The 24,113-nt window shown below is 57.9% G+C and overlaps 3 protein-coding genes and 1 non-coding gene across 9 annotated transcripts in view; 1 reads left to right on the top strand and 3 right to left on the bottom strand.

The window, feature by feature from the left end:
- The first annotated feature begins 156 nt into the window (after positions 1-156).
- PCGF2 (polycomb group ring finger 2) lies at positions 157-5,912 on the top strand. Of its 3 annotated transcripts, none has more exons than XM_085211275.1 (10): positions 157-285; positions 3,375-3,503; positions 3,627-3,723; positions 3,948-4,003; positions 4,084-4,134; positions 4,221-4,329; positions 4,589-4,637; positions 4,735-4,833; positions 4,927-5,007; positions 5,508-5,912. In XM_085211275.1, the coding sequence occupies exons 1-10, from the start codon at positions 216-218 to the stop codon at positions 5,817-5,819; spliced, it is 1,053 nt and encodes a 350-aa protein (XP_085067401.1). In that variant the 5' UTR covers positions 157-215; the 3' UTR covers positions 5,820-5,912. The 3 variants fall into 3 exon arrangements, with proteins under 3 accessions (XP_085067401.1, XP_085067404.1, XP_085067403.1); XM_085211278.1 differs by lacking the exon at positions 157-285 and adding an exon at positions 528-760; XM_085211277.1 differs by lacking the exon at positions 157-285 and adding an exon at positions 929-1,129.
- Positions 341-414, bottom strand: TRNAN-GUU (transfer RNA asparagine (anticodon GUU)). The gene has a single exon. It is a non-coding gene; the product is annotated as a tRNA-Asn (tRNA).
- A 643-nt stretch (positions 5,913-6,555) lies between the features above and the next one.
- On the bottom strand, positions 6,556-7,159 carry CISD3 (CDGSH iron sulfur domain 3). Its single transcript, XM_010726462.4, has 2 exons — positions 7,016-7,159; positions 6,556-6,920 (listed from the first exon to the last, which is right to left on the bottom strand). The coding sequence occupies exons 1-2, from the start codon at positions 7,157-7,159 to the stop codon at positions 6,747-6,749; spliced, it is 318 nt and encodes a 105-aa protein (XP_010724764.2). The 3' UTR covers positions 6,556-6,746.
- Positions 7,160-8,196: 1,037 nt separating this feature from the next.
- Positions 8,197-24,113, bottom strand: part of MLLT6 (MLLT6, PHD finger containing) — a 37,607-nt gene continuing 21,690 nt past the window's right edge. For all 4 annotated transcript variants that reach the window (XM_085211265.1, XM_085211266.1, XM_003213077.5 and 1 more), the window contains 12 exons: positions 22,749-22,923; positions 21,369-21,953; positions 19,811-19,995; positions 18,862-18,979; positions 15,473-15,539; positions 15,064-15,206; positions 14,590-14,778; positions 14,315-14,403; positions 13,571-13,926; positions 13,316-13,424; positions 11,604-11,987; positions 8,197-10,911 (listed from right to left, as the gene is read on the bottom strand). In XM_085211265.1, coding sequence (XP_085067391.1) covers positions 10,867-10,911; positions 11,604-11,987; positions 13,316-13,424; positions 13,571-13,926; positions 14,315-14,403; positions 14,590-14,778; positions 15,064-15,206; positions 15,473-15,539; positions 18,862-18,979; positions 19,811-19,995; positions 21,369-21,953; positions 22,749-22,923 — 2,445 coding nt within the window. In that variant the 3' untranslated portion in view covers positions 8,197-10,866. The remainder of the gene's footprint in view (positions 10,912-11,603; positions 11,988-13,315; positions 13,425-13,570; positions 13,927-14,314; positions 14,404-14,589; positions 14,779-15,063; positions 15,207-15,472; positions 15,540-18,861; positions 18,980-19,810; positions 19,996-21,368; positions 21,954-22,748; positions 22,924-24,113) is intronic.

Here is a 24,113-nt window from a genome sequence, read left to right as displayed (position 1 = left end):
GTATTGGGAACAGCAGGGAGCTCCTGGCACTGCCTCACACCCCGCAGTAAAACACGAACTTCATTATTTCTGGTATGAAAACAAGACCGGGACAGGCCGGGAACATGAATAGATTTTGTAGCTTTGTGGCATCTATTTTACAAAGGCTTTGTAAAAGAGGAGGAATTCAGCAGCGCAGATTTTGGATCCCTTTCAGCTTTTGTTTTCCCAGCGAAATGCAGACCCGGCGCAGAGAGCTGCGGGCCCGCGGGGATCGCGTTGGATTGGATTCGGGTCGGGGAAGAGGTAAAAGAAAAAAAAAAAAAACAAAAAACCACACAGCGTAGGTAAAAAGGCGACTCGTCCCTGGGTGGGCTCGAACCACCAACCTTTCGGTTAACAGCCGAACGCGCTAACCGATTGCGCCACAGAGACCGCGCTGACAGCAGCTCTGCGGCCGCTGCCCTGAGTGATGCGGTGCCGGCGCGGGGGGGGTGCGGAGCTTCCTGCCCCATCCTCTAGTTCCTTTTTCTTTACATTTATTTCCCTTTTTCCCTTTCCTTGCCTTTTTTACCCCCTCCTTTTCTTTTTTCTCCCCTATTCCTTTCCTTTCCTCTCTTCTTTCATCTCCCCCCACACACACACTTTTTTTTCCCCCCCTTTCTCTCTCCCTTTTCCCTTTATTTTTTCCCCCTCCTGTTTGCTCCCCATCCTCCCCTCGAACCACGAGCACCGCGCACGGCCCGTGGTACCCCGGCGGGGGTAAAGAGTGCAGGTCCCGGTGAGTGGTGCCGCCGCGAGGGGGTCCCGGATCTCCGTGGGGCCATAACGGGGGAAGATGGGGGGGGGGCCCGCAATCTCAGCCCCTCACTCCCCTCCTCCGTAACACCCCCAAAGGAATGAGGTCACGTGAGGGGGGGCGGGGCCTGGCGGCGGCTGGAGGAGGGAAAAAATTAAAAAAAAAAAGAGAGAAAAAAAAATAAAGGGGGAAAAAAAAAAGGAGGAGGAAGAGAGGGAAGGGAAAAAAAAAAAAAAGAAAGAAACGGGAGAAAGAAAGAAAAAAAAAAAAAGAAAAGGAAAAGGAAAAAAAAAAAAAGGGCTCCGGGCGCAGCGCCGAGCCGAGCCGCGCCGAGCCGGGCAGCGCCAGCAGGTACGGACCGGGCCCCCCCGCGCCCCCCCCCGCCCTTTTCTCTCCGCGTTCAAAGATGGCCGATGGCCGCCTTGTGCCGTGATCCCCCCACGGGCGCGGGGCGTCGGGCGCTGACAGCTCCACCGGGAGGGAGGGGGGGGGCGGCCTCGGTACAAAGGGTGCGGGCAGCGGGGGGGGGCAGCAGCCCCCATTGGGCCGGGGGGTGACACGGCGGGGGGGCGGGGGGGTTGGATGCGATCCGCTCCGTTCAACGCGCGGATCCGCGTCTCGGCGCAGCGTCACCCACCGGCGGGGACACACGAGGGGCTGGGGGGGGGTCCGGCCTGGGGGGGGTCGTTTCACGGCGTGCCCCGTCCCGGTACGAAGCGGTGACTTTGAGACGCCCTTCCCCCCCCACCCCCCAGCACAACGCGTTGCGGATTTTAGGGAGGGGGCTCCGGGACAGAACCCCCCCTGGCTCGCGGTCAGCCGCTGTGTGACACCGGGGAGGGGGTGGTCGAGCTGCGGAACCGGTTTGTGCCGGTGGTTCTGTGTTCCCCCCCCATCCTCTCCCCGGGAGACCCGCAGCCCGGCGAGCTCCTGCTTGGGGGTTTTGCGGAGGGGTGTGGGAGGGGGGGGGCGGCGACCAGGAGCAGCCCGTGGGGAAGTACAGCGTGGGGGGGCGGCGGCTGCGGTGGGGATCGGGAGGGGAGGGGGGGGTCCGCGTCTTGTGCACGCTCACAGCTCCATCACACACCCATACACACCCCGTGCACGCCCTGCACGCACCCCATAGACGCTCCGTGCACCCCCAGTCGTGCACACCCACTTGTGCACACCCACTTGTGCACACCCACTTGTGCACACCCCCCTCTCTGCTTTCCACGAGCGCAGCGCTTTGCTGCCCGCATCCTCGCCCTTTGCGTGGTGCTGCTCGGAGTGGGGGGTTGCCATGGAAACCATAAAACTGCAGTGATTTCGGGCCGTGAAGACAGCACGGATGGAGCGGGCAACGCTTGCGGTACTGAGGGGCACTGCCTGTGCACACCTGGCCCTGCACACCCATCCGTGCACAGCCCTCTGTGTGCACCTATCTATGCACACCCCTCCCTGAACACCCATCTGTGCACACCTACCCATGCACACCTCTCTGTGCACACCCATCCATGCACACCCATCCAAGTCCAGCCCCATGCACACCCATCTGTGCAAACCCATCCATGCCCAGCCCTGTGCACACCCCTCTGTGCACACCACTTTGTGCAAACCCTTCTGTGTAAATTCATCCATGCTCCTGTGTGCACACCTATCTATGCACAGCTCTCCCTCAACACCCATCTGCGCACGTCCATCCAAGTTCAACCCCATGCACACCCACCTGTGCATACCTATCCATGCCCACCTCTCTGTGCACACCCATCCGTGCACACCCACCCATGCCCAACCCCGTGCACACCCATCTGTGCACATCCAATCTGTTCACACCCATCCGTGCACACCCACCCATGCCCAACCCCATGCACACCCATCTGTGCACATCCAATCTGTTCACACCCATCCGTGCACACCCACCCATGCCCAACCCTGTGCACACCCCTCTGTGCACACCACTTTGTGCACACCCTTCTGTGCAAATTCATCCATGCACACCTATCTAAGCACACCCCCACTGCACACCCATCCACGCCCACCTCTCTTTGCACACCCATCCGTGCACACCCATCCACGCCCAGCCCCGTGCACACCCTTCTGTGCACACCCATCCACGCACACTACTTTGTGCACACCCTTCTGTGCTCACCCATCCACGCACACCCGTTGCACACCCATTGCACACAGGTGCCCACAGTGCCCAGCTGCAGACTCCAGAGTTTCTATAGAAACCGAGAGAGGCGATAGAGGCTGAAGTGCCTCTTCCATCTAACAAAACCAAAGCACACTCGTGCACTCCTGTGTGTGTGTGTGTGTGTGTGCACGCACGTGTGCGTGTGCAGCCCGGGCAGCTGCAGGCAGAGGGGCGCTGGGGATATGCTTGGGAATGCAGTCCTGAAGCGGGGGAAGGAGGGGAGAACGGGAGGAGGGGGTGGCGGTGCGTGGGGCTGTGCGGGGCAACGTGCGGGGCTGTGCGGGGCAACGTGCGGGGCAGTGCGTGGGGGGTGCGGGCGCTGCTCAGCGTGCGGCTCCGGGGCCGTTTGCGGGAGGTAGAATGGGTCCCGGTTTGGCACCGATCGTGTCGTCCCTTTCCCTCCCCCTTCCCCCCAACCAGGGCGGAGCTGCTGCAACATGCACAGGACCACCCGGATAAAGATCACCGAGCTGAACCCGCACCTGATGTGCGCGCTGTGCGGGGGGTATTTCATCGACGCCGCCACCATCGTGGAGTGCCTACACTCGTGTGAGTGGGCGCGGGTGCCCCACGCCGTGCAGTTGTCGTGGAGCGGAGAGGGGAGATGGGGGTGATGGTGGGGGGACACGGGGTGCTGCCCAGCTCAATGGGGCGCTGCGTCTCTCCCTGCAGTCTGCAAAACCTGCATCGTGCGTTACCTGGAGGCCAATAAGTACTGCCCCATGTGCGACGCCCAAGTGCACAAAACCAGACCCCTCCTCAGCATCAGGTGCGCGGTGTGCCGGGATATCCCGCTGGGTGACCCCCACAAAGGGGTGGAGTGGAAGGGGAGGGGGATGTGGGGCTGGGATGTGGGAGAGGTGGGGGGAGATGAGGTGAGAGGAGGTGGGGTGGGATGAGGTGGGGTGGGATGGGGTGGGATGGGATGGGATGGGGGGAGGTGGGATAAGGGAAGAAGTTTTTCCCACCGTTTTTCGTTTCCCTTCCCCTCAGGTCAGACAGAACGCTGCAGGACGTGGTGTACAAATTGGTCCCGGGACTGTTCACAGGTGCGGTGCGGGTCGGCGCTGCGGGACCCCCGCCCGTGCCCCCCCCCGCCCTCCTCTCCTTTCATCCCCCTCTCTTACAGATGAGATGAAGCGTCGCCGCGACTTCTACGCCGCGTACCCCGTGGCCGAGGGTGAGTGCCCGCCCATGGGGTCCCCTTCCCCCTTCTTACGCGACCCCCGGCTCAGAACCCTCCCCTTTTCTCCCCGTGCCCACCAGTGTCCAACGGCTCCAACGAGGACCGCGGGGAGGTTCCGCAGCGCGACGGGACGCAGCCGACGGAGGACGGCATCGTCAGTCTGTCCATTGAGTTCTACGAAGGAGCCAGGTAGCGCTGGGCGAGGACGCGAGGTGGGGGTCGGGAAGGGGGTGTGGGGCGAGGAGCATCCAGGGCCCGTCGCAGGGCTCAGCCCCACATCCCCAGCAGCAGCGCTCGGTGTTGGAGATGCAGCGCTGCGTGCTTAGAGCTCGGCGAGAGGCCCCGTGGTGTCGTCCCCGCCCCCCCCCCCCCAGTGCCCCCCCAGAAGGTTCCCACGGGGCAGCGTTTTCCTTCAGCTTTGTCCCCTCTTTGTTTTCCTGCTCCCCAGAGAAGAGAAAAAAGGGACCATCGAGAATGGGGATCTGGAGAAGGAGAAGGTGAGCGCAGGAGGAGGGGCAACGGAGACACACCGGGGTGGGGTGGGGGCGGGGGCTGCCCCCGCTGCAGGGGGGCTCAGCAGCACTTATTCCCCAGAGGAACGCGGTGCGGTTCCTGCGCTGCCCCGCGGCCATGACGGTCATGCACCTGGCCAAGTTCCTGCGCAATAAGATGGACGTGCCCAGCAAGTACCAGGTGAGCACCCTGCTATCCCTTCTCCCCGCCCTCCATCCCCCCGGCTTTGCCCGTTCCTCCGCCCCGGGGCACTGATGCTGTCCTCTGCACCAGGTGGAGGTCCTTTATGGAGATGAGCCCCTGAGGGAGTATTACACACTGATGGACATCGCCTACATCTACCCCTGGAGGAGGGTGAGGAGGGGGATGCAGGGTGCGTGGGCTACGGGGTGCACAGCGCATGGGATGTGGGGTGCACAGGATGTGGGGTGCATGGGATGTTGGGTGCAAAGGTCAGGGGGTGCATGAGATGCAGGGTGCGTGGGTCATGGGATGCATGGGATGTGGGGTGCAAGGTGCACAGGGGGCATAGAGCATGAGGTGCATGGGATATGGGGTGCAAGGGGTGCACAAGATGCAAGGTGCACAGGGTGCAGGGGGTGCAAGAGGTACACGGTGCACAGGGGACACAGGACACGAGGTGCATGGGATGCACAGGGTGCAGGGTGCATGGTGCACAGGGTTCACGGGGCACTGGGTGTGCAGGGTGTGTAGGGAGCACGGAGCACAGAGTGCAACAAGGTGTGAAGGGCGCGTGGAGCACAGGGAGTCCAAAGTGCACGGGGTGCAGGTTGTATGGAGCACAGGGTGTGTAGGACACACGGTGCCACGCTCTGCCCATCTCCCCCCCACAGAACGGCCCCCTGCCTCTCAAATATCGCGTCCAGCCCACCTGCAAGCGCCTGAAGCTGCCTCAGGCGCCCACCTCCGAGTGCACCAACACCAGCGGCGCCTCCGAATGCGAATCGCTCAGCGACAAAGCGCACAGCCCCGCCACGCTGCCCCGCACTCCGCCCTCCCTTCCCAGCCCCGGCACTCCGCCCCACGGTTCTCCCAGCCCCACAACCGCCGCCGCTCCCCACGGCGCTTCGAACTGCCCCCCGTTGCCCCCCTCCCGCTGCCGCAAAGCCGCGGCTCACGGCCCCGCGGGGTCCGCGCTGACCTAACGGGGGGAGGGGGGGGAAACGGCCGCGTTGCTTTTGTATAGCTCTATATATTATATATATGTGCATCTATAAAGAGAGACGTGTACAGAGGGAGGTGCAGATTGTACACGCGTGTTTTACGGGTGGGTTTAGAGTGCAGGTGAGGCACAGAGGGGAGCTCGGGTGTTTTCAAATGAATCATAGAACGGCCAGGGTTGGAAGGGACCTCAAGGATCATGGAGCTCCAACCCCCCCGCTGCAAGCAGGGCCACCACCCTCCACATTTAATGCCAGCCCAGGCTGCCCAGGGCCGCATCCAACCTCGCCTCGAACACCTCCAGGGATGGACGGGGCATCCACAGCCTCTGGGCAGCTGTTCCAGCACCTCACCACGGTGCTGCAAATAGTTTCGGTTTCGTTGTTTAACGCTGCAGTTGTGCGAGCCGGGCGCTGCCCCACACATCCTTTCCCCCCCCAACCCCCACTCCCCATTGGGATGATTCATTTCCCATCTCCATGTTGGATTTTTGGATACAGACCAAACACACCGCAGTTCCTTTCTGCCCGAGCTGCCTCTCACCCCGCTCCCCGGGCTCTGGGGTGCCCGGTCTGCTTTAGGATTGCTTCTTCAGGTGCTGCTCCTGGGGTTTCACTGCAGCCCCCACTCCCGCACTGCGATGCTGCAGGACCCCACGTGTGTTTTTTCCCCTCTGCGCTCCGAACCACGCAGCTCCGTGTGCTCACATCCCACCTGCCGTCACATCCCACCATATATTTGCATCATCCCGTACAGTTAGCAGGCAAACATTCGCATTACGTCCCAGCTCAGGACGTGCAATAAACGCTGCTCAGTGCCACGCACCCCCGCACGACCGCAGGGGCTGCATCCCTACGGGGTGCCCCGCAGGATGCGGTCACGGGGGTGAGGAGGGGGCTCAGCAACGGAGCTCAGCGCCGGGCTCCGCTCCCCGCCTCCCACAGCCGCAGGTGGCTGCCGTCGCACCGGGGGGGGGTGCGGGTCCGTTTGCAGCCGCACAGCCACACTTTGCCGTCCGCCTCCGCCGTGAAACGCAACGGAACGCTGTCCGGAGCCGAGGTGCGGTGCGTGCCGTCGCAGAACGGCTGAGAAGCAAAAAGAGCAGCGGTTCTGCGAGAGGAAAACTGCGGGACCCCGCACCCACCCCGCAACCCCTCCGGCCCGTCCCGCGGCCGCACACCTGCGCCCGGCTGTGCCCGCACGAGCACCACGCGTATTTCTTTCCCTGCTTCAGCTCCACGCGGTACGGAAACGCGATGCGGGGGAAGAGCGCAGCCCTCAGCCGGGCCGCCACAGCGGCCGCCCCGCGCCGCACCGCCGCCATCCCGCAGCGCCGGAACGGCCGGAAATTCGGATGTGCCGCGTCACAGCGGCCGCCCCGCCTCCTCCTCTTCTTTTTTTCTCTTTTTCCCCTTCTTTTTTTTTTCTTTTTGCCCCCTTCTTTTTCTCACGTTTTTCCCTTCTTTTCCTCTTTTTCCTTCTTTTGCTTTTTTTCTTTTTTTTCTTATCTTTTTCTTTTCCTTTTCTTCATTCTTTTTCTTTCTTTTCCTTTTCTTCTTTCTTTTTCTTCTTTTTTCTTTCTCTTTTTCCCTTTATTTCTTTTTTCCCCTTTATTTCTTTTTTCCCTTTATTTATTTTTTTTTCTTTCTTTTCTTTTTCCATCTTTTTTTCCCTTCTCTTCTTTTTCTTTCTTCCTTTTTCATCTTTTTTTTCCCCCTTTTTTCCCCCTCTTTTCTTTTTTCTTGTCTTTTTCATGTTTTTCATCTTTTCTTTTTTCCCCCATTTTCTTCTTTCTTTTACTTTTACTTTTTCCTTTTCTTTCTCTTTTCTCCTTCCCCTTCCCTTTTCTATTCTCTTTCCTGTCCTGTCTTTCCCTTCCCTTTTCCCTTTCCCTTCTCCAGCTCTTCCCAAACATCCTCCTTGCTGTCCCTCCACTTTCCTGCCTGGAGAAGAAGAGACAAGAGGACACGTGTGAGCTGCGCATTCAGGCCTGCTGCTGGGAAGCTGCTGCTTCACCCTTTCAAGCAACTGCACTGCAATGCCGAGGGCACCAGCAAGCAGCAGAGCAATGCAAGCTGCTCACCTGGGATGCAAGAACTGCTGCACTGGAGGAGCCCAGCTTCTGTGTCCTTTGCACAACTGCAAAGCCCTTCTCGCCACCTGCACGGGGAGATGCGTGCTCTGCAGGAGGTTTGCAGACGTACAGGGCAATGAGAGCTTTTGTGCCACCCCCAAAGTGTTGCTGCGTCCCCACAAAAGCCCTTCTTTGAGCCTGAGCCCCCCCCCTAGCTGTGCCGCCTTTGGGGAGCTGGGGGTGTGAGCAGCTGCACCCCCACAGGTGCATTAACGACGCCTCCCACGTTCATATTAATATTATTTATTATAATAAAGAACAGTCAAGCAGCGTGAAAAAAATATATCTTAGCTACATTACCTTAAATTGCCAAAAATATACACATTTTTCCTCTTTTATTTAATTAAAAAAAAAAAAAACCGAAACAGAACAAAACAAAAGAAAGACACATGCAACGTACTAAATGAGACATTAGCATCAAAATGGGTAAAGAAACGTACCCCAGTGCAACTGAAACACAGCTCGTCTTTAGCTTTTCTTTTCCTTCCTCCTCCTCCTCCTCCTCTATTCACAGCCATACGGGTGCTCGGTGCTGACCCTCCCCTCCCCTTCCCCCCCCCCCCATTGCCCAAAGGGACCTCAGGGTGCAGGAGGTGCCTTGAGAGGGGCTGGCACCTCTGGAAGAGCCCCGAGGAATGTGTAAGTGCTTTATCTGCGGGGCTCTCACCTTCCCTACGAGCCCCTCCTGACCCCATGGGTTCCTGCTGGTGCTCAGCCTTGGGGTGCTGACCCACGGATCCAAGCAGGGCTTTGATTTGCTGATCAGAGCCACGCTGATGGAACCCATCAAGGCCTTTCCTTCCCTGCTCCCCTCCTGCTCCCAGGTCTTCCCTGCAGAGCTGGGACGTGGCTATGCTCTGCAGCAGCCTGCGTGCGCCTGGGCAGGGGGTCACCAGGTGGCACCCCCCCATAGGGACCTCCCAGTGGAAAAAACAAAAAAAAAGGGAAAATAAGCATCATCAGAATTGAATCAGAGCCCGAGGTGAGCACAGCAGCAGCAGGCAGAGCTCACAGCTGCTGTCAGATCCCCAATGGATGCAATGGGGAGGAGATGCTCTGAGCTGGGGCTGCGCTGCAGGGGCCACGAGGAAGGGGAACTTTTTTGTCCTTGGGTTTTATTTTTCCTTGTTAGCTGCCATCCCCATCCTTCCGATAGCTTCTCAACCTTGTTAAAACATTAGCTTTTCTGCATTTAAAAAATTAAAATCAAAAGGATATACAACGTATTTCTGAGCAGACAGCTGCGTGCTGCCCAGTTTTCACAGAACGGGAGATCAGAATGGAGCTTTTCCCTCTGGTCTTTAGCTTTATCCAACCCTCTGGGCGATCATTTCCCAAACAGAAAACAACCAACCAAACCAAACCAAAAAAAAAAAAAAAAAAAGGAAGAAAGACATCACAGATGAGATCTGCCCACCACCAGCCTTCTATTCCCATCAGCACAGACCCACTGCTGACAAATTCGAATAGTGCAAACCAGTTAGGGGCAGTGGGAATGTGCTGAAGAAGATTCAGGTCTGCCCATGTGTTAGGTTTTAAGACCCTCGGAGCTTCTGTTTGCTGGAGTTTTTACACCTGCCCCTCACCCCCACCCCCCAGGAGAGCTGGGAAGAGGAGAAGGAGGAGCACGTCTCCGTTTGACGTAATGCTCCCCACCTTCAGAGCAGCCCCACCTGCCCTGCCATCCATCTGTGACATCTGGGCTCAGAAGCAGAAGCTCCTCGCTGAGGTTCCGGGCTGTGAGACGGAGTTAAGGTCAAAAGGTGGAAGAGAACAAAGGGTCCAATGCCTCAACGTGGAGCTCAGCGACGCCCTGCTGCTTGGAGATCCCCTCTCTCAGTGCCTAAGACCAATGGAAGAGCGCTGTTCCTTGGGGTTGGTTTCGTTGTTGTTGTTTTTGCCAGAATGGATTTGTGGTGGGGAAAGGATGCACCACGACTGGGGCTGTCTTTTCCACGCACGCACGTTTCTGCTGCCCAGCTGAGGCTTGGGATGTAAGAGCCGGGTTCGATGCACCTTCAGGAGACGGCTGGGATGGGGTAACACCGACCACAGCCCTTCTGCAAGCTGAACGTCAGGCTTTGGACATCTTAGAAGGAAAGAGAGGCAGCACGAGGAGCAGGAATGTGCTTTTCACGCCCCAAGCACAGCACTGACCCACCAGCAGCTGGCAGAGCAGAGCAGACGTGGCCGTGTCCTTTACAGCAGCAGCAGCTTGCAGCTCTCCAAACACCACTCCTCACCCATCGCTCCACCACCCGCGTCCTTCAGGCTGGGGCTGCGTCCAGCTGAGGTGTAAAGGGCGTCGTACGACGGCTCCAAAGAGCATCCCAAGAGCCCAGCAGGTGAGAAATCACAGCTACGGAACATCTTCACCTCCCCAGCGAGGAGGAGCAGACCACGTAGGTACCACCACAGCATCCCCAGGTGGGTCACATCCAGCGCCGCCTCCGAGGGCACCTCCGCGTCCCTCTGCACTGCACACCAGTGTCCTCAGCAGGGGGTGTCCCCCCCCCTCCCCCCTCCACCAAGCTCTTGGCTGAGGATGCTCCGTGCTCTCAGTGCACACACAGAACACACTCTTGTGCTCACAGCAGTTGGTGGCACGCGGTGTTAACTCTCCTCTACTCTGTCTGGAAACACGGCTTCACTCTGAGCACGTGGGGCACGGAGCAGCGTGGCAAGCTGCCCCCCACCTTTGCTCCTCCCGATAGCAGGGCTTGGTCGGAGACGGACTGTCTTCCAAAGCACCTCTTGGCATTGCCCAGCAGCAGGAAATGCTTCTCGGAAGCCTTGTGCTCATTGCTCTAACAGTACCAAAGCTGCTGACTGTGGAAAGCCACATTCCCCCTGGTTGAGAGGAGTTGGCTGCTGGTTTGTTCAGGGTGAGAGGGAGCTTAGCCCTTGTCTTGGGTAAGAGGAGCTCCCTTTTCATTCATGTTCTTTAAAAACAAAACGAAAAACAAAAAACAAAAAAACAAAACAGAAAGAGAAACGCAGAGGAGACAGGTATCAGTACCGGAGGGGCAGAAACAGAGAGCTCTGCTGTGCTGCCAAGCTGGCCCTGCTCACTGCCGCCTCTCAGGCTCCACCGAGAGCAACAGACACACCAGGGAGCCCCAGGCTTCCCCTCTGCCTGCTCCTAAGCGTCTCCAACCAGGGCTGGACCTTCTGGGTACAAACACAGGCCAGGGGAGGGACGGAGGAATTGCAAAAGTATGGCCCCATCCCTCGATGCTGGTGCTGCAGTACAAGGATGCTTTACAGAGAGGCTGCAGACCTCTCCTCTCGGGTGCAAGACTCCTTTCTAAACCCCGGGTCTCAGCACGCAGTCACCTCTGCGTTCGTCACGAGGGCTGGCACTGCAAAGGGCACTCTACCCATCCACGTCTCAGGAAGGGTGCCCTGGGAGCCTCTGTGCCCACCTACAGCCCTGCTTTGGGCCTACAGAAGTCCTTGGAGGTCTGTCAGGACGTGACAGTGGCTACTCAGAGGGGCACAAAGCCAGCGGAGCGCCCTGGTTCTGCTGCCCACGTGGTGCCCCGGTGCCCCCACGTTAAGTGCGGTGCACGGCGCACAGTGCCCGGCACCAGGAGCTCAGTGGGGTTTAGGGAAGTGCTAGCAGCATACGCACCGTTCCTTTTGGGGTGTTGCCATCAGCCTGCAGGTTGAGAAACGGGTTAGTCTGTGCTGTGAGGACGGGAGGGATGCCTGTCCCCGAAGCCATGAGGCTGCTCCCAGGAGCGCTGAGCGGTGGGGTGGCCTGTGGTGGAGCCAGGAGGGCATTGCTAGGGTTGAGCTGCTGGGGGGAGAGGGAGGCCATGAGGGAGCTGCTGTTGGGGGGCTGCTGGGGGGCCGAGGTCATCGGGGCGCTGGTGCTGGAGTGCAGGAGGGGGGTGGAGGTGGCTGCCAGGAGGCTGCTCATGGATAGCTGGGATGAGCTCGTCATCTGCAGCCGCTGCAGCTCCCTCTTCTGCTGGATTTGCTGCATCATCTGGAACACCAGGGCCTGCTGCTCCTGCGGGGAAAGGTGAGGAGAGCCATCAAGGGAGGGACAAAATGCTCGGGAAGGGGTGACGCCTAAGGCAAAGAAGCCAGGAGCCTTATCAGCACGCTGTGGATGGGGATAAGGCAAAAGTCCCCTTCATCACATCCCGATAGGTACAGAGAGGAACCACCTGTTGTATCCATTAGCAGCCTGTGCTCATCACCTCTCTGACCCTATCGGTTCCTGAAGTGTGGGCACACATATCCCCTAAGTGCTTTCCAAATAATCAATCCATGGCTTTTAAATCTGCTGCACTCCTTACCCTGGATATCTCTGCTGGGTGCTGCTTTCCTCTCCCAGCCCATCCTGCTGCACCCCAGGGTGGGTCTGGGTGAGCCGGGCTCTGGGGATGAGGACCACAGCACACCTGAGCCTGGAGGGATGCCCTGGCACCCAACTGAACTGCAGAAGTCACTATAGCAACCATCGACCAATGCGGCGCGCTGAGAGCTGACTTTGTTTCCATGCCCATAGGGATGCAGCTGATGACACGGTGACATCAGCCGCTGCGAAGAGAAGCCTTTGGAAATTTGCTTTTCCCTGGTTATAAATAGCCTGACCCAGAAATCTGTGCAAAGCAGGGGGCCGAGTTCACGGGAGATATAAATGAGCAGAGCTTCATTGACGGGAGCTGTCAGCGCCCCTGTGTGACCGCACGGCAGCGAGGGGCAGCACGGAGCGGCTGCAGGGTGAGCGAATGCAGCTCTCACACGCTCCAGGTTCCGCTCACCATCCGTCTGTGCAGCCTTCCCACAGCTGCCTGCTGCTGTTTCCCCTGGGAAAATGGGGTCGGACCCTCAGAGCAGCTGCCCAGCCCTTCTCCTGACCCCACACCCAGTTCTCCATGTCAGGGTGCCCAGGCACGGCTCGCCTGCCTCAGGACTAAGCAATTTGGTGCTTATCTCCTTCTACACTCAAGCAGTGTCCTTCAGCGAGTTCCTCCTCCCCTGTGAGCCTTGGTATATCTGCAGCAGGAGCAGACACGGTTTGCATTCGCTTGACAGCGCTCCTGCTTTCACCTTGGCTTAGCTTTGCTGTGCTCTCACACCCTCAAGGTGTGGAAAAACCCAGATGACATTTTTTCCTTTGTACAACGAAGCCCACACCCCTATCTGCCCCCTCCACACCTCCCTGCCTGCAGCTTTCCTCCTTGCTCCACCCGCAGCAGCACCGAGATGGGGAGAACACACACGACCGCAAGGGAGCTGGGCTGCAGGAGGGAGCGACGCTTCCCATCCCAGCTCCGGGGTCTTCCATTAAACAGTCGGTCAGCCAGCGGTGCCGGCAGGCACGCTTACCGGATTAAGCGGTTGAGAAGTCAGGAGCTGCTGGAGCTGCTGGAGCTGCTGCTCGTGTTGGTGCAAGACGTGCCGCTGCTGCTCTGTCAGGGGACTCAGGCTCGGCATGCTGCAAGGGAGCGGAGCGGCCGGCATCAGCGCAGCCCGCCGTGGTCCTGCGTGTGCAAGGGTCCCTTCCTCCCTCCCTCCCTCCCTCCCGGTGCTAAACTTCTGCTGGAAAGGGCCCGGCTGTCCCCGCGAGCTCCCCGTCCTCACCTGCTCAGGCTGGTGGAGAGCTGCAAGGTCGGAGGGCCGCTCGCCTGCGTCAGCGCGCTTGGAGGCTGGGCGGCCTGAGCTCCGTTCAGATTCCCCAGGATCCCGTTGATGGGCATCTGCTGACCTCCTGCCACGGTCCCCATCAGGCCGTCCACCATGGGCACCGTGGAGAGGCTGTGGCTGGCAGTGGTGCCACCCCCCAGCCCGCTGCCTGCCACCCTGGCCAGGCCATTCACCTGCTGCACCCCGGGAAGGGGTAGCGAGGCAGGACTCTGCTGCAGCATGGGCAGGGGTGGAGGAGTGCTGTGGAAGGACAGGGAAGAGCTGCTCCTGCTGGGGCAACCTGAATGAGGGTCCTGGGGGAGAAACGGACATAAGAGCATCGGACTGGGGCAGCTTGTGAAAGGTTGGCTGAGCTCTGGGGGGGGTGGAGCTGGAGGTGGGAAGGGGGCTGTGAGTGCAAGTGCAGGCGTATGCTCAGAGAGGTCTCAGAACTCAGACACGCTTTGCAGGATCTCTAAAAGCGTGGCTGGAATAGCCTGGAAGCACTCTCACCTCTCGCTCTCAGGCTCAGCAACCCTCAGCACTGAGAATGAGCAACTCCAGAGAAAGAAGCTTGGTTTCTGGGCCTCGGCTACGAGGCTTTGTGAGCTGGACACCAAGTCAGAGCACTGGCACTGCACTGCTCTGCTCCCTCCCCAGTCCCTTCCCCAGCTGGCTGGGGGACGTGTGACCCCCGTGTACCTCAGAGGAAGTGGAGAGCGAGTTCTCGATCCCAAAGCTGTTCTTGCACGGGGGGCTCTTGCTGATGCTCAGGGAATCGTTGTTGCACACTATGAGGAGGAAAGAAGTGAGAACAGAGAGTCAGGGGTGGAGCCTGACGTTGCCACAGCAATGGCTCTGCCACCAGTGGCTGCAGCCACATAAATGGGTCAAATCCTCCCTGCCTTGACCCACCCCTGCCCACCCCAGGACTTCCTATAAGGGGGCACAGAGCGATGCTTCCCACCGCCCCTCACCGTTGCTGGGCAGGATGTAGTGGGTTTGGCTGCCAGGCCCGTTGCTGCTGGTCACCACTGGGAAAGGGACAGAGAGCTGGACGTTGAGGAGCTGCAAACGTTCCTTCTTGGCTGTCAGCGTCATGATCTGCTCCTGGAGCCGCTGGTTCTCCTTCTGCAGCGAGTGCAGAGCTTTGAGCATCTCTACAACTGCAATGGAACGGAACACGGGGGAGGAGGGATGGAATCCGGGGAGGAGACGGGGGGACAGAGGGAAAAGGGGGAGCACACAGGGGTGCTGCAATTAGAGCACGGCGAGGGAAGGTTGGCCCCCAGAACGCAGCCCCACTGCCAGCTCCTCCCCACACCACAGGTCAGCGCTTCATCCCCAGCCTGGCTCCGTCTCTTATGGGCAAACCCCCCCCCCAAAACACACCCAAGGATCGCTCCTCCCGCAGCCCCGTGCCCCCCCCCCCCCGCCCCCCAGTGACTCACTGTTAACGCCAGCTTCCCCATTGCCCTGCTTCTCCAGCAGCTGCTCGATGTTGGGGGTGGCCTGGGGGACATTTTCCAGCTGCCCGCTGCTGCTGCAGGACACCGTCTGGTCAAAGAGGGTCGGCAGGCTGCTGATGGGGGACCTGCGGGGGGGAGGGGGGTTGGATGCAGTCAGAACCCCTCGTTTGCACCGCACTCCTCCCCTCCCTTCTCCCCGCTGCTCTTTCAATCCCTCCCAGCTCTGCTCTTCTCATCCCTTCTTCAAGAGCAGATCCCTCGTTTCTACCTGCCCAGCTGCCGGAGCAGCCCCATGCCTTCCCCAGGAGGAGGACACGAGCCTTCCTTCCCCACCCCGTCTCACCCCCCCTTTCCTCCCCCAAGGCTCCCGAAGCACCCGAAGCTCACTCACATGGAAGAGAGACTCTCCTGGGGCGAAGTCCCTCGGCAGCCGAAACTGCAGTCCTCCAGGTCGGGCTCTGGATGGGGAGAAGCACAGAGAGGCACCCCGTTCATAAGCGCTCGGTGCCGCAGGTGCCCGCAGCCGGGCTGTTCCCGCTAGATGGGAGCACCGAGCAGCCCGGCCGAACCTTCGCGTCACGCAGCGCCCGCAAAGCCCCCGCCCCCGGGGGGAGGCGACGGAGGAGGGGCTGCGTGTCCCCGAGTGTCACCCGGGGAAGGTCACGGCTGGGTGCTGCCCGGTTGTCCGGGTAGAAGGAAGGCTGTGATCACCGAGCTGAGGATGCTCGCTTTGCTGAGGATGATTCGCGGGCACGGACATCCCTTCAGCATCCCTTCCCCAAGCCAGCTGCGGTCCTCCAGCCTTTCCACATCATACAATCACAGGACAGCTCCGGTTGGAAGTGACCTTAAAGATCATTTAGTTCCAACCCCTGCCCTAATCGGGCTCCCCCCAACCCTCCCCAGCTCAGGCTGCCTTGAGCCCTCCCCTCAGTGACGGGGCACCCGCAGCTCTGGCAGTCTGTTCCAGTGCCCCACCATCCTATGATGCTGCTGTGCGTGTGTGTGAGACATCTCCTATCCAGTCATCGAGAACGAGGAGGATTTATCTGCTGTTTGCAGCCTCTAAGCACATGCGAGTCTTGCTCTGGGCAACCCAGGTGTTGTGAGGGCAGCCCCCCGGCGCCCGGCTGCCCCTCCTCTTCCTCACACAAGAAGAGATGCTTCTCATGTGCAGGAATCCAGGAAGTCTCCCGCAGGGAGCACTGCAAAGCACTGTGATTTACACCACCGTGCCCTGAGCGGGGCATTGGTTACCAGCAATATTTGCTGCTGCTGAGAACAAGCAAGAGCAAGGCTTGTAGGAATGAGACCAGCCCTCAGCCCTTCACCCATGTGGTGGTGGTGCTTTCTCAGCCACCAACTACACCTGGTCAGCCCATATGGGGAGAAGCCACTGCTCCCAGCCAGCAGTGATGTGCTGGTGGAAGGACACGTGGAAACGAGGCCAACAAGGCTGGATTTAGGGGATGCCACAAGGCACGGAGCCTTGCTCAGCTGCTGGGAGCAGTCCCACCACAGCAGTTCATCTCAGGATCGTTTTCACCCCTAAACCCTTCAGAACATATCCACACCCCATGGCATGCAGCTGTGCCACAACAGGTTTAACATGCAAGCAGACCAACACTCAGCCAAGCTCTGACTGTCTGCTTGTTGCTGTCTTGTTTTCTTGCAGCTGTGTCCATACATGCGATCCTGAAGCTCCACACTCAGCTATCTCCTGGCCAACGCCATTCTGTTGGCTGGAAGTCTGGGAGATAACTGAGTTATCAGACAGTAACAGCTCTTTGCAGGGCAACAAGTATGAAAAAGAGGCTCGAAAACAGCCACGGGAGATAAATGCATTTGGGCTGTCATCGTGGCGAGGCAGGATCCAGGACAAGCAGTGGGTGGATGAACCAGACAGGAGCTGAGGGAGTGGGAAGATAAGAATCAGACTTTTTGCATTGCCAAAGGCACTCTGGTATCAACCTGCATCAGGGATAACAGTTTTTTCGGTTCCTCCATCTGTAAGACAGGATAACACCGTTTCCTTACATCACATTAAAGTTGTGAAGGACTCGAATACCAGGGCAATGAAAGCTATGTCTGCAGGGGATCTGTCTACACAGACACTCCCAGGAAAGGTAATCTGTATTAAAGACAAGGCAGGAACACTTAAAACCTCACAGCCACCTTGTTAACGACTTGGGATTAAAGCAGTCGTCACAGTTTTAAGTGAAAATGGCTGCAAAGGAGGTTTAATGCATGTTAATTAATCCCACTGGAAAGAAAAAAAAGAAAAAAAAAAAGAAAGGAATTTGGCTTAATGGCCTCCGGGTCGCTGCTGCAGAGAGGAGATGGTGATGGAGAACCTTTAAAGGTGACAAACAACAGGAGCTGTTCTGAAGGCTGGCTGGAATCAGAAGGATCCCACTCAAACCAAAAGAGCAATTCTGGAGATGGAAACTGAGCAGCGAGGGCTTTGCCTGCCTGGTTCATCCATCATCGGCCGCAGGGCTGGGGCTGAAGCCGGGCTGCTGAGCCTCTGCACTGCGCCTGAACCACAAGGCTGCTCCTGAAAGCCCATTTGCTTCCTCCTGCTGTCAGCACCTCGCCAAAATAACAGCCCAGGGAAGTGGCAGCGGGGTCCTCTCCTCTCTCTGGTTGACGGCCACGGGGGAGGAATAACTCTTGGAATCATCCCATCCCCTCCTCCATTCCAGGTGAGCACTCCTGGCTCACGGCTCCTGCAGCCCTGACCCCGCTGCTGTCGGCAGTGTGGTTCCCTTCCCATTGCACTCATGCAGACACAACACGCGGAGACACACACAGGCAATTTCCAGGGGCTCACACATAAACACACGTGTTCCCTCGTGCTTTACATGCAGGCATGCACGCCGGTTAAGGCAAATAAGGGCACAGTGGATTAACCAGAGAGCTCAGGGTGATCCCTACTGAGGTCTGTGCCACTCCAAGCCCTTGTTGCTCCACGTGATGCTGGGCAGAGCTTTACCACCACGGGTTCAGCATCCAGCATGCTGAGCTGCCAGCATTTCTGGGCTAGGGGAGCACGAGCACTGCTAACTGCTTTTGCTGAACTACAGAGCAAACTGAAAGGCAGGCCGGTTGTGCTCGGAAAAAAGAAAAAGAAAAAGAAAAAAAAAAAAGCCTTACGATGCTTCAAGTTTCCTGCTTATGAACCAGGCAGCTTTCCAAGAAAAATGGATTTGCCTTGGTGGGAAAAAATGAGCAGTTGTAAGCAATTCGGTGCTTGGCACGTTCGTGTTTGGAAGTGGAAAACAGCAGATTCTGCTGCATTTCATGAGAAAGCCAAAGGGGAAGAGCAGAAAGTAACTCAAAACAGGACTGGAAGATGAAAATTAAGAGTGTTTTAAACAACAACAAAAGGCCCTTTAGAGGATTTTGAATAAACAAAAGCTCAGAATAGTTCTTCAGTGGGTTTGCACAGCTTTAGTTGGTAAAAAGGCACCAAATCTTTGGGAAATCTTTGGGGTGTGGAAGGAGGGAAGGAGTTCCATTCTTGCAACTCCTCAGCACGCGTCCAGGGACACGCATCACACGGCAGCAAATGTGCTCATACAGGGCTGGAGGGGGACGCTTGGTGGAGGCAAACAGGGGGAAAAGCCGCTGTGCCTCTTTGCTGGCCCTGTATGCCACATCCGTGGGGTGGGAGCAAGCGGGGGGGGGGCAGATGGACAACTACGGATGCTGTTCTCTTGACTCCTCCAGGGAGATCCCTCCAGGAGCCCGAGCTCACATACCTTCTGATTCACGTACCTGCCCGGCTGCTTTCCGACTGATTTAAGAGCGGGTTGATGGACAGCCCAGATGTGAGGGGGCTTCCAAAAATATGTGAGGAGGGGAGGCTGAACGTGGAACCTGCCAGAGAGAACACCTGCATGGCAATGGGAGGTGGGAGGGTGGAGAGGGAGAGAAAGGAGGGAGGTGGGAGGGAGGGAAAGGGAGAGATTACTTCTTGAACTCGGCTCGGTCATGAGAGAGAGTGTTAAAAATATCTCCCTGGAAGTCCCAGCAGACAGCTGAAAATCTTCCCAGCCCCATCTCCGAGCCAAGAGGTCTGAACAGGCTGAGTAACACTGCAGCTGTAAAACTAACTCTCTCCTCCCTGTAAAACACCTCTCAGCACCAGCTCCCAACAAAGGACGGGGCTCTGTGTGCTGGCACACGTGCAGCCCACCCAGCTGAGATGCCTCCCACTGAGCTCCCCGTGCTGGAGGGCTGGCACTGGTGGTGAGCAGCAGGGACACAACACACACCTCTGCCACCTGAGCTGCGCTCCTTGTGCTGGCAGTGAAGGGTAATGTGCCATCGGGCTGCAATTCCTCTCACCCCAAAGTGGCTGTATGCATCCTCAGAGGGCCCTGGACACACGGTTTGTTGCGTGCATTGAGGGATATCCTGAGCTGTAGCAACAACAGACTCAGGGTTATGCCACTTCTGCAATCTGTCAGGTATAAAAACCCAGCAGAACAGTGTAGTCTCCAGACTGAAGTAATTCAGACAAGGGAACTTTGTTGCTGTGATGCCAAACTGCCTGCAACTTTCTCCATCCGCGTCTTTTAAGTGATGCCAAAGGAAGGTGCAGCTGGCAGCTCCCTTCCAAAGCAAAGGAAGGGAAAATGCAGCTCCTCCGTGCCCACAAACCAGCCCTGCTCAGTGCAGTGCCCTCCTGAACAACAGCCCACGCTGCTCCCCGGGCTCTTACCTGCGTGGTGGAGACGGAGGAGGAGGAGGAGGTGGGGATGGTGCTTGCAAAAGGAGAGCGGTTGAGCGGCGGGATGGAGGCGGTGCCCTGGTGTGCCAGAAGGCTGGAGGAGAGGGGTGTGCTGCAAACAGCCCGGAGCACTCCACCCCCGTGGGAAATAGGGTCCTTGTTACTGGTGTAGATCCCTGTGAGGGGAGGAAATGTGTCAGAGAGGCACGATCCCAGCAGCACAAAGCCTGCTGGTGTGCTGCAGGGCGCATCTCTGCGAGGGAGGGTGGCACAGCAGAAGGACCACGTGTGATGTACACCTCAGCATCTCGCCGCCCAGAGCAATGACAGCCCACGATCGTTCTGTCAAAGGGTGTCAAAGTTTTCCTTCCTTCCCTCCTCGCTTGCCTGCTGCACCCCGATGCAGTCGGACTGAGAAACAGCAGCACTGAGTGACTCACCAAAGCCACACGTGGGTGGCAGAAGGGAGACCCAAAGCCGAGGGACAGCACTGCTGCTGAGTTAACCTGATCCCTTCCACGGTGCTCAGGGACTGAGGAAGGACAGGGACAGAGGAATGGTTAGGGGAGACGAAGAGGGATGAGGAAGGAGCTGCTGTACAGGCACACAGCCCAGCGCTGGTTCTGCCAACATCCCTCTGCAGAAGAATGGGAGACTGAGCAGGGAGAGGGCAGGCCCTGGCAGCCTCTTCCTCTCTGAAACGTTCCTTTGTTGTTCCAGGGAGAGAGGAAAAAAAAAAAAAAAGAAAAAGAAAAAAATTGGCCTAAGGTTGTGATGGTGGAGGAGGCTGCAATGATTCTTGCAGTTCCTCTCCGCTCTCAGGCAATGCAAACAAATGGGCCGCAGCTCCTGGGTGCAGGCAGCAGAATTAAACCCCCCCCCCGCCCTGCAATCTGACCTAAATTGGAGCATCTGCAAACAACCCACAATAGACCGATGACAAGTTCTGCTGCCAGAACAGTGTCAAACCTCAGCCTGGAGCTGCAGGCTCCTCCCCTGCACGCTGCCTTAACCCCTTCCTGCCGCACATCCCGCTGCTCTCACCTCTCCCAAGGCAGATCAGGGCTCAGGATTTGGGTTCCCAGGCCAGGGGCAGCTGGCAGCCTCTCTGCAGTGTTAATGGTGTGCTCATCCTCCAACCCTATGTGGATGTGGCCACACCGGGATGAAAGGTTTTGCTTTTTAAAGAAGGGTTAAGCTTGAACCACTCCTGAGAATCCCTCATTTGGGGTCAGATGGCGGTTGCTCCAATTTGGCCTGGGAATCTCCCTGTCTGCATCGCTTTAGAAAGGAAGCTTTGACTTGCTGAAGTTATCCAGCACTTGAGCAAGACAGGCTTGAAATGAGCCCAGTTCCAACAAGCATGCAGATGACCCGGGGGATGAAGACCACGATGGGAACAGAAGACTGGAGGTGGTTCTTACAGCTCCCGGGAGTGATGGATGGGGACCGGACAGTGTGCGCAGGCAGGTTCAGGCACCAGACAGACGTGATGCTGAAGGGAGGAGGGCTGGGAGGAGCACACCTGGAGCCCTCGGGGGAAACATACCTGAACTCAGCAGCGGGGACTCCAAGCTGAGGCTGGGCAGGTTCCCCGTGTGGCTGAAGGGCCGCGAAGAGTTGCTGATGCTGGAGCTGACAAGAGAACCCCCAGAGAACGGTGACGAGGACGTCGACGTGGACCCAGCCAGCTGGGCACCCAACATCTCTTTGCTTTTGCCCCCTTTTGGCCTGCCAGGCCCGTGCTTGTTTTTCTTGCTGCCTTTGTGCTTCTTTTCCTTCAGCACCTCTCCCTCTTCCATGCTGAGGGATGGCATACGCTTGTGGCTGCTGCTTGTGGCAACGCTGCCTGATGCTGAAGGGCCACCGATGGGGTTTGAGGCTTTGTAATCCACAGGGGAAGCATCACGGCCCCTCGGCTGGCTCACAGCAGAAGTGGAAAAGCGCATGATGGACCCGAAGCCTGAGAAGATCACCTTCTGCTCAAAGATGTCCCCCTTCTGGCCCTCATACAGCGGGGAGCAGTGGGAAGACGAAGAGGAGGAGACGGGCTTGCGGTACTTCTCGTCGTCCTGCTCTAGCTTGGGGAATGCCACAAAATCCTGGGAGCACTGCAAGGAGCTGCAGGAGGTGCCTGGGGGAGGAAGAGGGGAAGCAGACATAGGAAGGCTTGTGGTGGCAATAACACAGCCCACGATGCAATGAGAGCACGGTCAGAGGGCAGCCCCTTGGTCACAGGCTGCTTACCGAGCCGACAGACATCTCTGCCACCTTCCAGCCCTGCCCCGCTGCTCTGATGCTCTCTAGAAAGCACCAGAAGTGCACAGCAGGTGGCTTCACACCACCCAAATCCACACGTGTTTGCTCCCCTGCACCATCACCCTTCTTCCAGCCCCAATCAGGGTCCCAGGAGATGAAACCTGCAAGCAGTTTCTGGCAACAGCTCGAAAAAAATAAAAATAAAAATCTGAGCAGATGGGAGCCCTGTTAGGTTTCAACTCGAAGCTCTGGGGTGTGGGGCTATCGGGTTGTGGCTCAGGCCTCTCCCCCAGCGCTCCTTACAGCACTGCTGCAGACAGTTCCACCTATGGAGGCGGAGGCAGGTGCTGCCCATATTGCCTGAGCAAGCATCCCTTTCCTCCTCCCTCTGCTCAGACATCTGGATCTGCTTTCCCTTGCGGTGCAGAAGGCGCAGGCAGGAGCAGGGCTGCAGCACTCAGACTCAGTTATTCCCCCCCATGCACAGAGCAAGGGGCAACGAGACCTTCCCCCTTCTGCTCAAAGGGGTTAAAGTGCAATCAGCCCAGTCACAGAGTGCTCTGAACTGATACCCTGGTGAACTGATACAGACACAGAGACACCAACGAGAACCAAAGCAAACCATCACTGCCATTCCCCCCTTCACCCTCACTCCTCCTCCATCCCTTACCTGCAGGCTGGAAGGTGCTGCTGGAAGATGCAGAGCTGAACCCAGCCGAGCTCTTCCCGCTCCCCGTCTTCTTCCCCTTGTGGCTGCTGCCATGACTCGAGGACTTCTTGCCTTTCACCTCTGATCTCCCGACCTCTGAGGTCTCTTTGCTCCCCTCATGGTGGCTGGTGGAGCCCTGGCAAGCAGCAAACACGGAGGTGACTCACTTGAACCAGATGTGGCCACAGCAGGGGCTCTTTTTACCAATTTCCCCTTAAGAGAAGTAATTGCTCTCTCTGCCCGCAGAGCGAAGGCCAGCTCACGTTACCCCCAGGAGAACAACAGCATCCCTCTCTGCTGCTCCTTGGTGGCACCAGTCTTTATAACTCAGGGATTACGCTCATCCCATCTAACTGCAGGAAATTAAACAGGGCACCGACAGCACAGGCAGCGCAGCGGAGAGAAGCACCCACGCTCAGAGGGTTATTCAGCCCAAACACAATCTGAAACTGGCTGCAATTCAAACGCATATCTCAGCTGCATCCCTCAGGTGTGCTGTTCTCTGCACGAGGTCACTCCACCTGCAAGAACCCGGCCGTCCTGCTGCTGTGATGGGAGTTGCAATGAGTTTCACACCAGATCTGCTGCTGTTCCAGGGAGCTCCACGTCTACTGCAGCACAGCATCTGACCATCTAACAACAGATGCTGCCCAAACCCCCCGTAAGCCTGCAGGAGTCAGGGAAGCAGGGGGTGAAGAGGCCGGACAGATGCTGGGAAATCCAGCAGCTTGGGGTGAGAGAGAGAAAAGTGTGGGAGCTGAGCAAGGGGGGGGGTGGAATGAATGGAAAACCAGATCCCTCTGGGCAGCCACACTGGGAGTGACAGCTTCACCTTCACATCACTTCAAAGCCAAAACAGCAGCAAAGATCACTTCTTGCAAGGTGTTACTGCAAGCATATGGATAGTAGATATTGCTCCAACCTGATGGCCACAGCCCCAAACGCAACACCTGCACATCCGTGCAAACACCCTTTATTTTGTAATGGGAGCAGGTAGAGGGAAGACACAGAGAAGCACAGCGCCTTCCTGGCATTGACTCCAGGTGACCTCTTCTCAGGGAGAGCTGAAGCAAAAAGGGCTGGCGATGCACACTCAGTGCCCAGATAGAAATCTTTCCCCATTCCTCCCACGTGGTTTCATCACTCCGCACAATGCAACAGCTGGCTGCCTAACGCACACCAGATGTGCCGGGAATATGAAAGACAGGAGGAAGGGAGTGGTGGAAATTAGGATGGGGGGAGGAGGGGGGGGGAATCTGTATTTTCTCATCACAGACTCCTGGATGTAGGAGATTAAGCCTTCCTGATTTATGATCTCAGAGGGAG

The sequence above is a fragment of the Meleagris gallopavo genome, chromosome 29 (genome assembly GCF_905368555.1).
Source record: "Meleagris gallopavo chromosome 29, MGAL_WU_HG_1.1, whole genome shotgun sequence".
Classification (NCBI taxonomy): domain Eukaryota; kingdom Metazoa; phylum Chordata; class Aves; order Galliformes; family Phasianidae; genus Meleagris; species Meleagris gallopavo.
This window is presented reverse-complemented; position numbering and strand designations above follow the sequence as displayed.

Coding starts and splice junctions, on each gene's coding strand:
- CISD3 (XM_010726462.4), bottom strand. CDS start 7,159: ATGGCGGCGGTGCGGCGCGGGGCGGCCGCTGTGGCGGCCCGGCTGAGG. Junction 6,921..7,015: donor GCGGGCACAGCCGGGCGCAG/GTGTGCGGCCGC, acceptor TTTGCTTCTCAG/CCGTTCTGCGACGGCACGCA.
- PCGF2 (XM_085211275.1), top strand. CDS start 216: ATGCAGACCCGGCGCAGAGAGCTGCGGGCCCGCGGGGATCGCGTTGGA. Junction 4,330..4,588: donor GAGTTCTACGAAGGAGCCAG/GTAGCGCTGGGC, acceptor CCTGCTCCCCAG/AGAAGAGAAAAAAGGGACCA. Junction 4,834..4,926: donor ACGTGCCCAGCAAGTACCAG/GTGAGCACCCTG, acceptor CCTCTGCACCAG/GTGGAGGTCCTTTATGGAGA.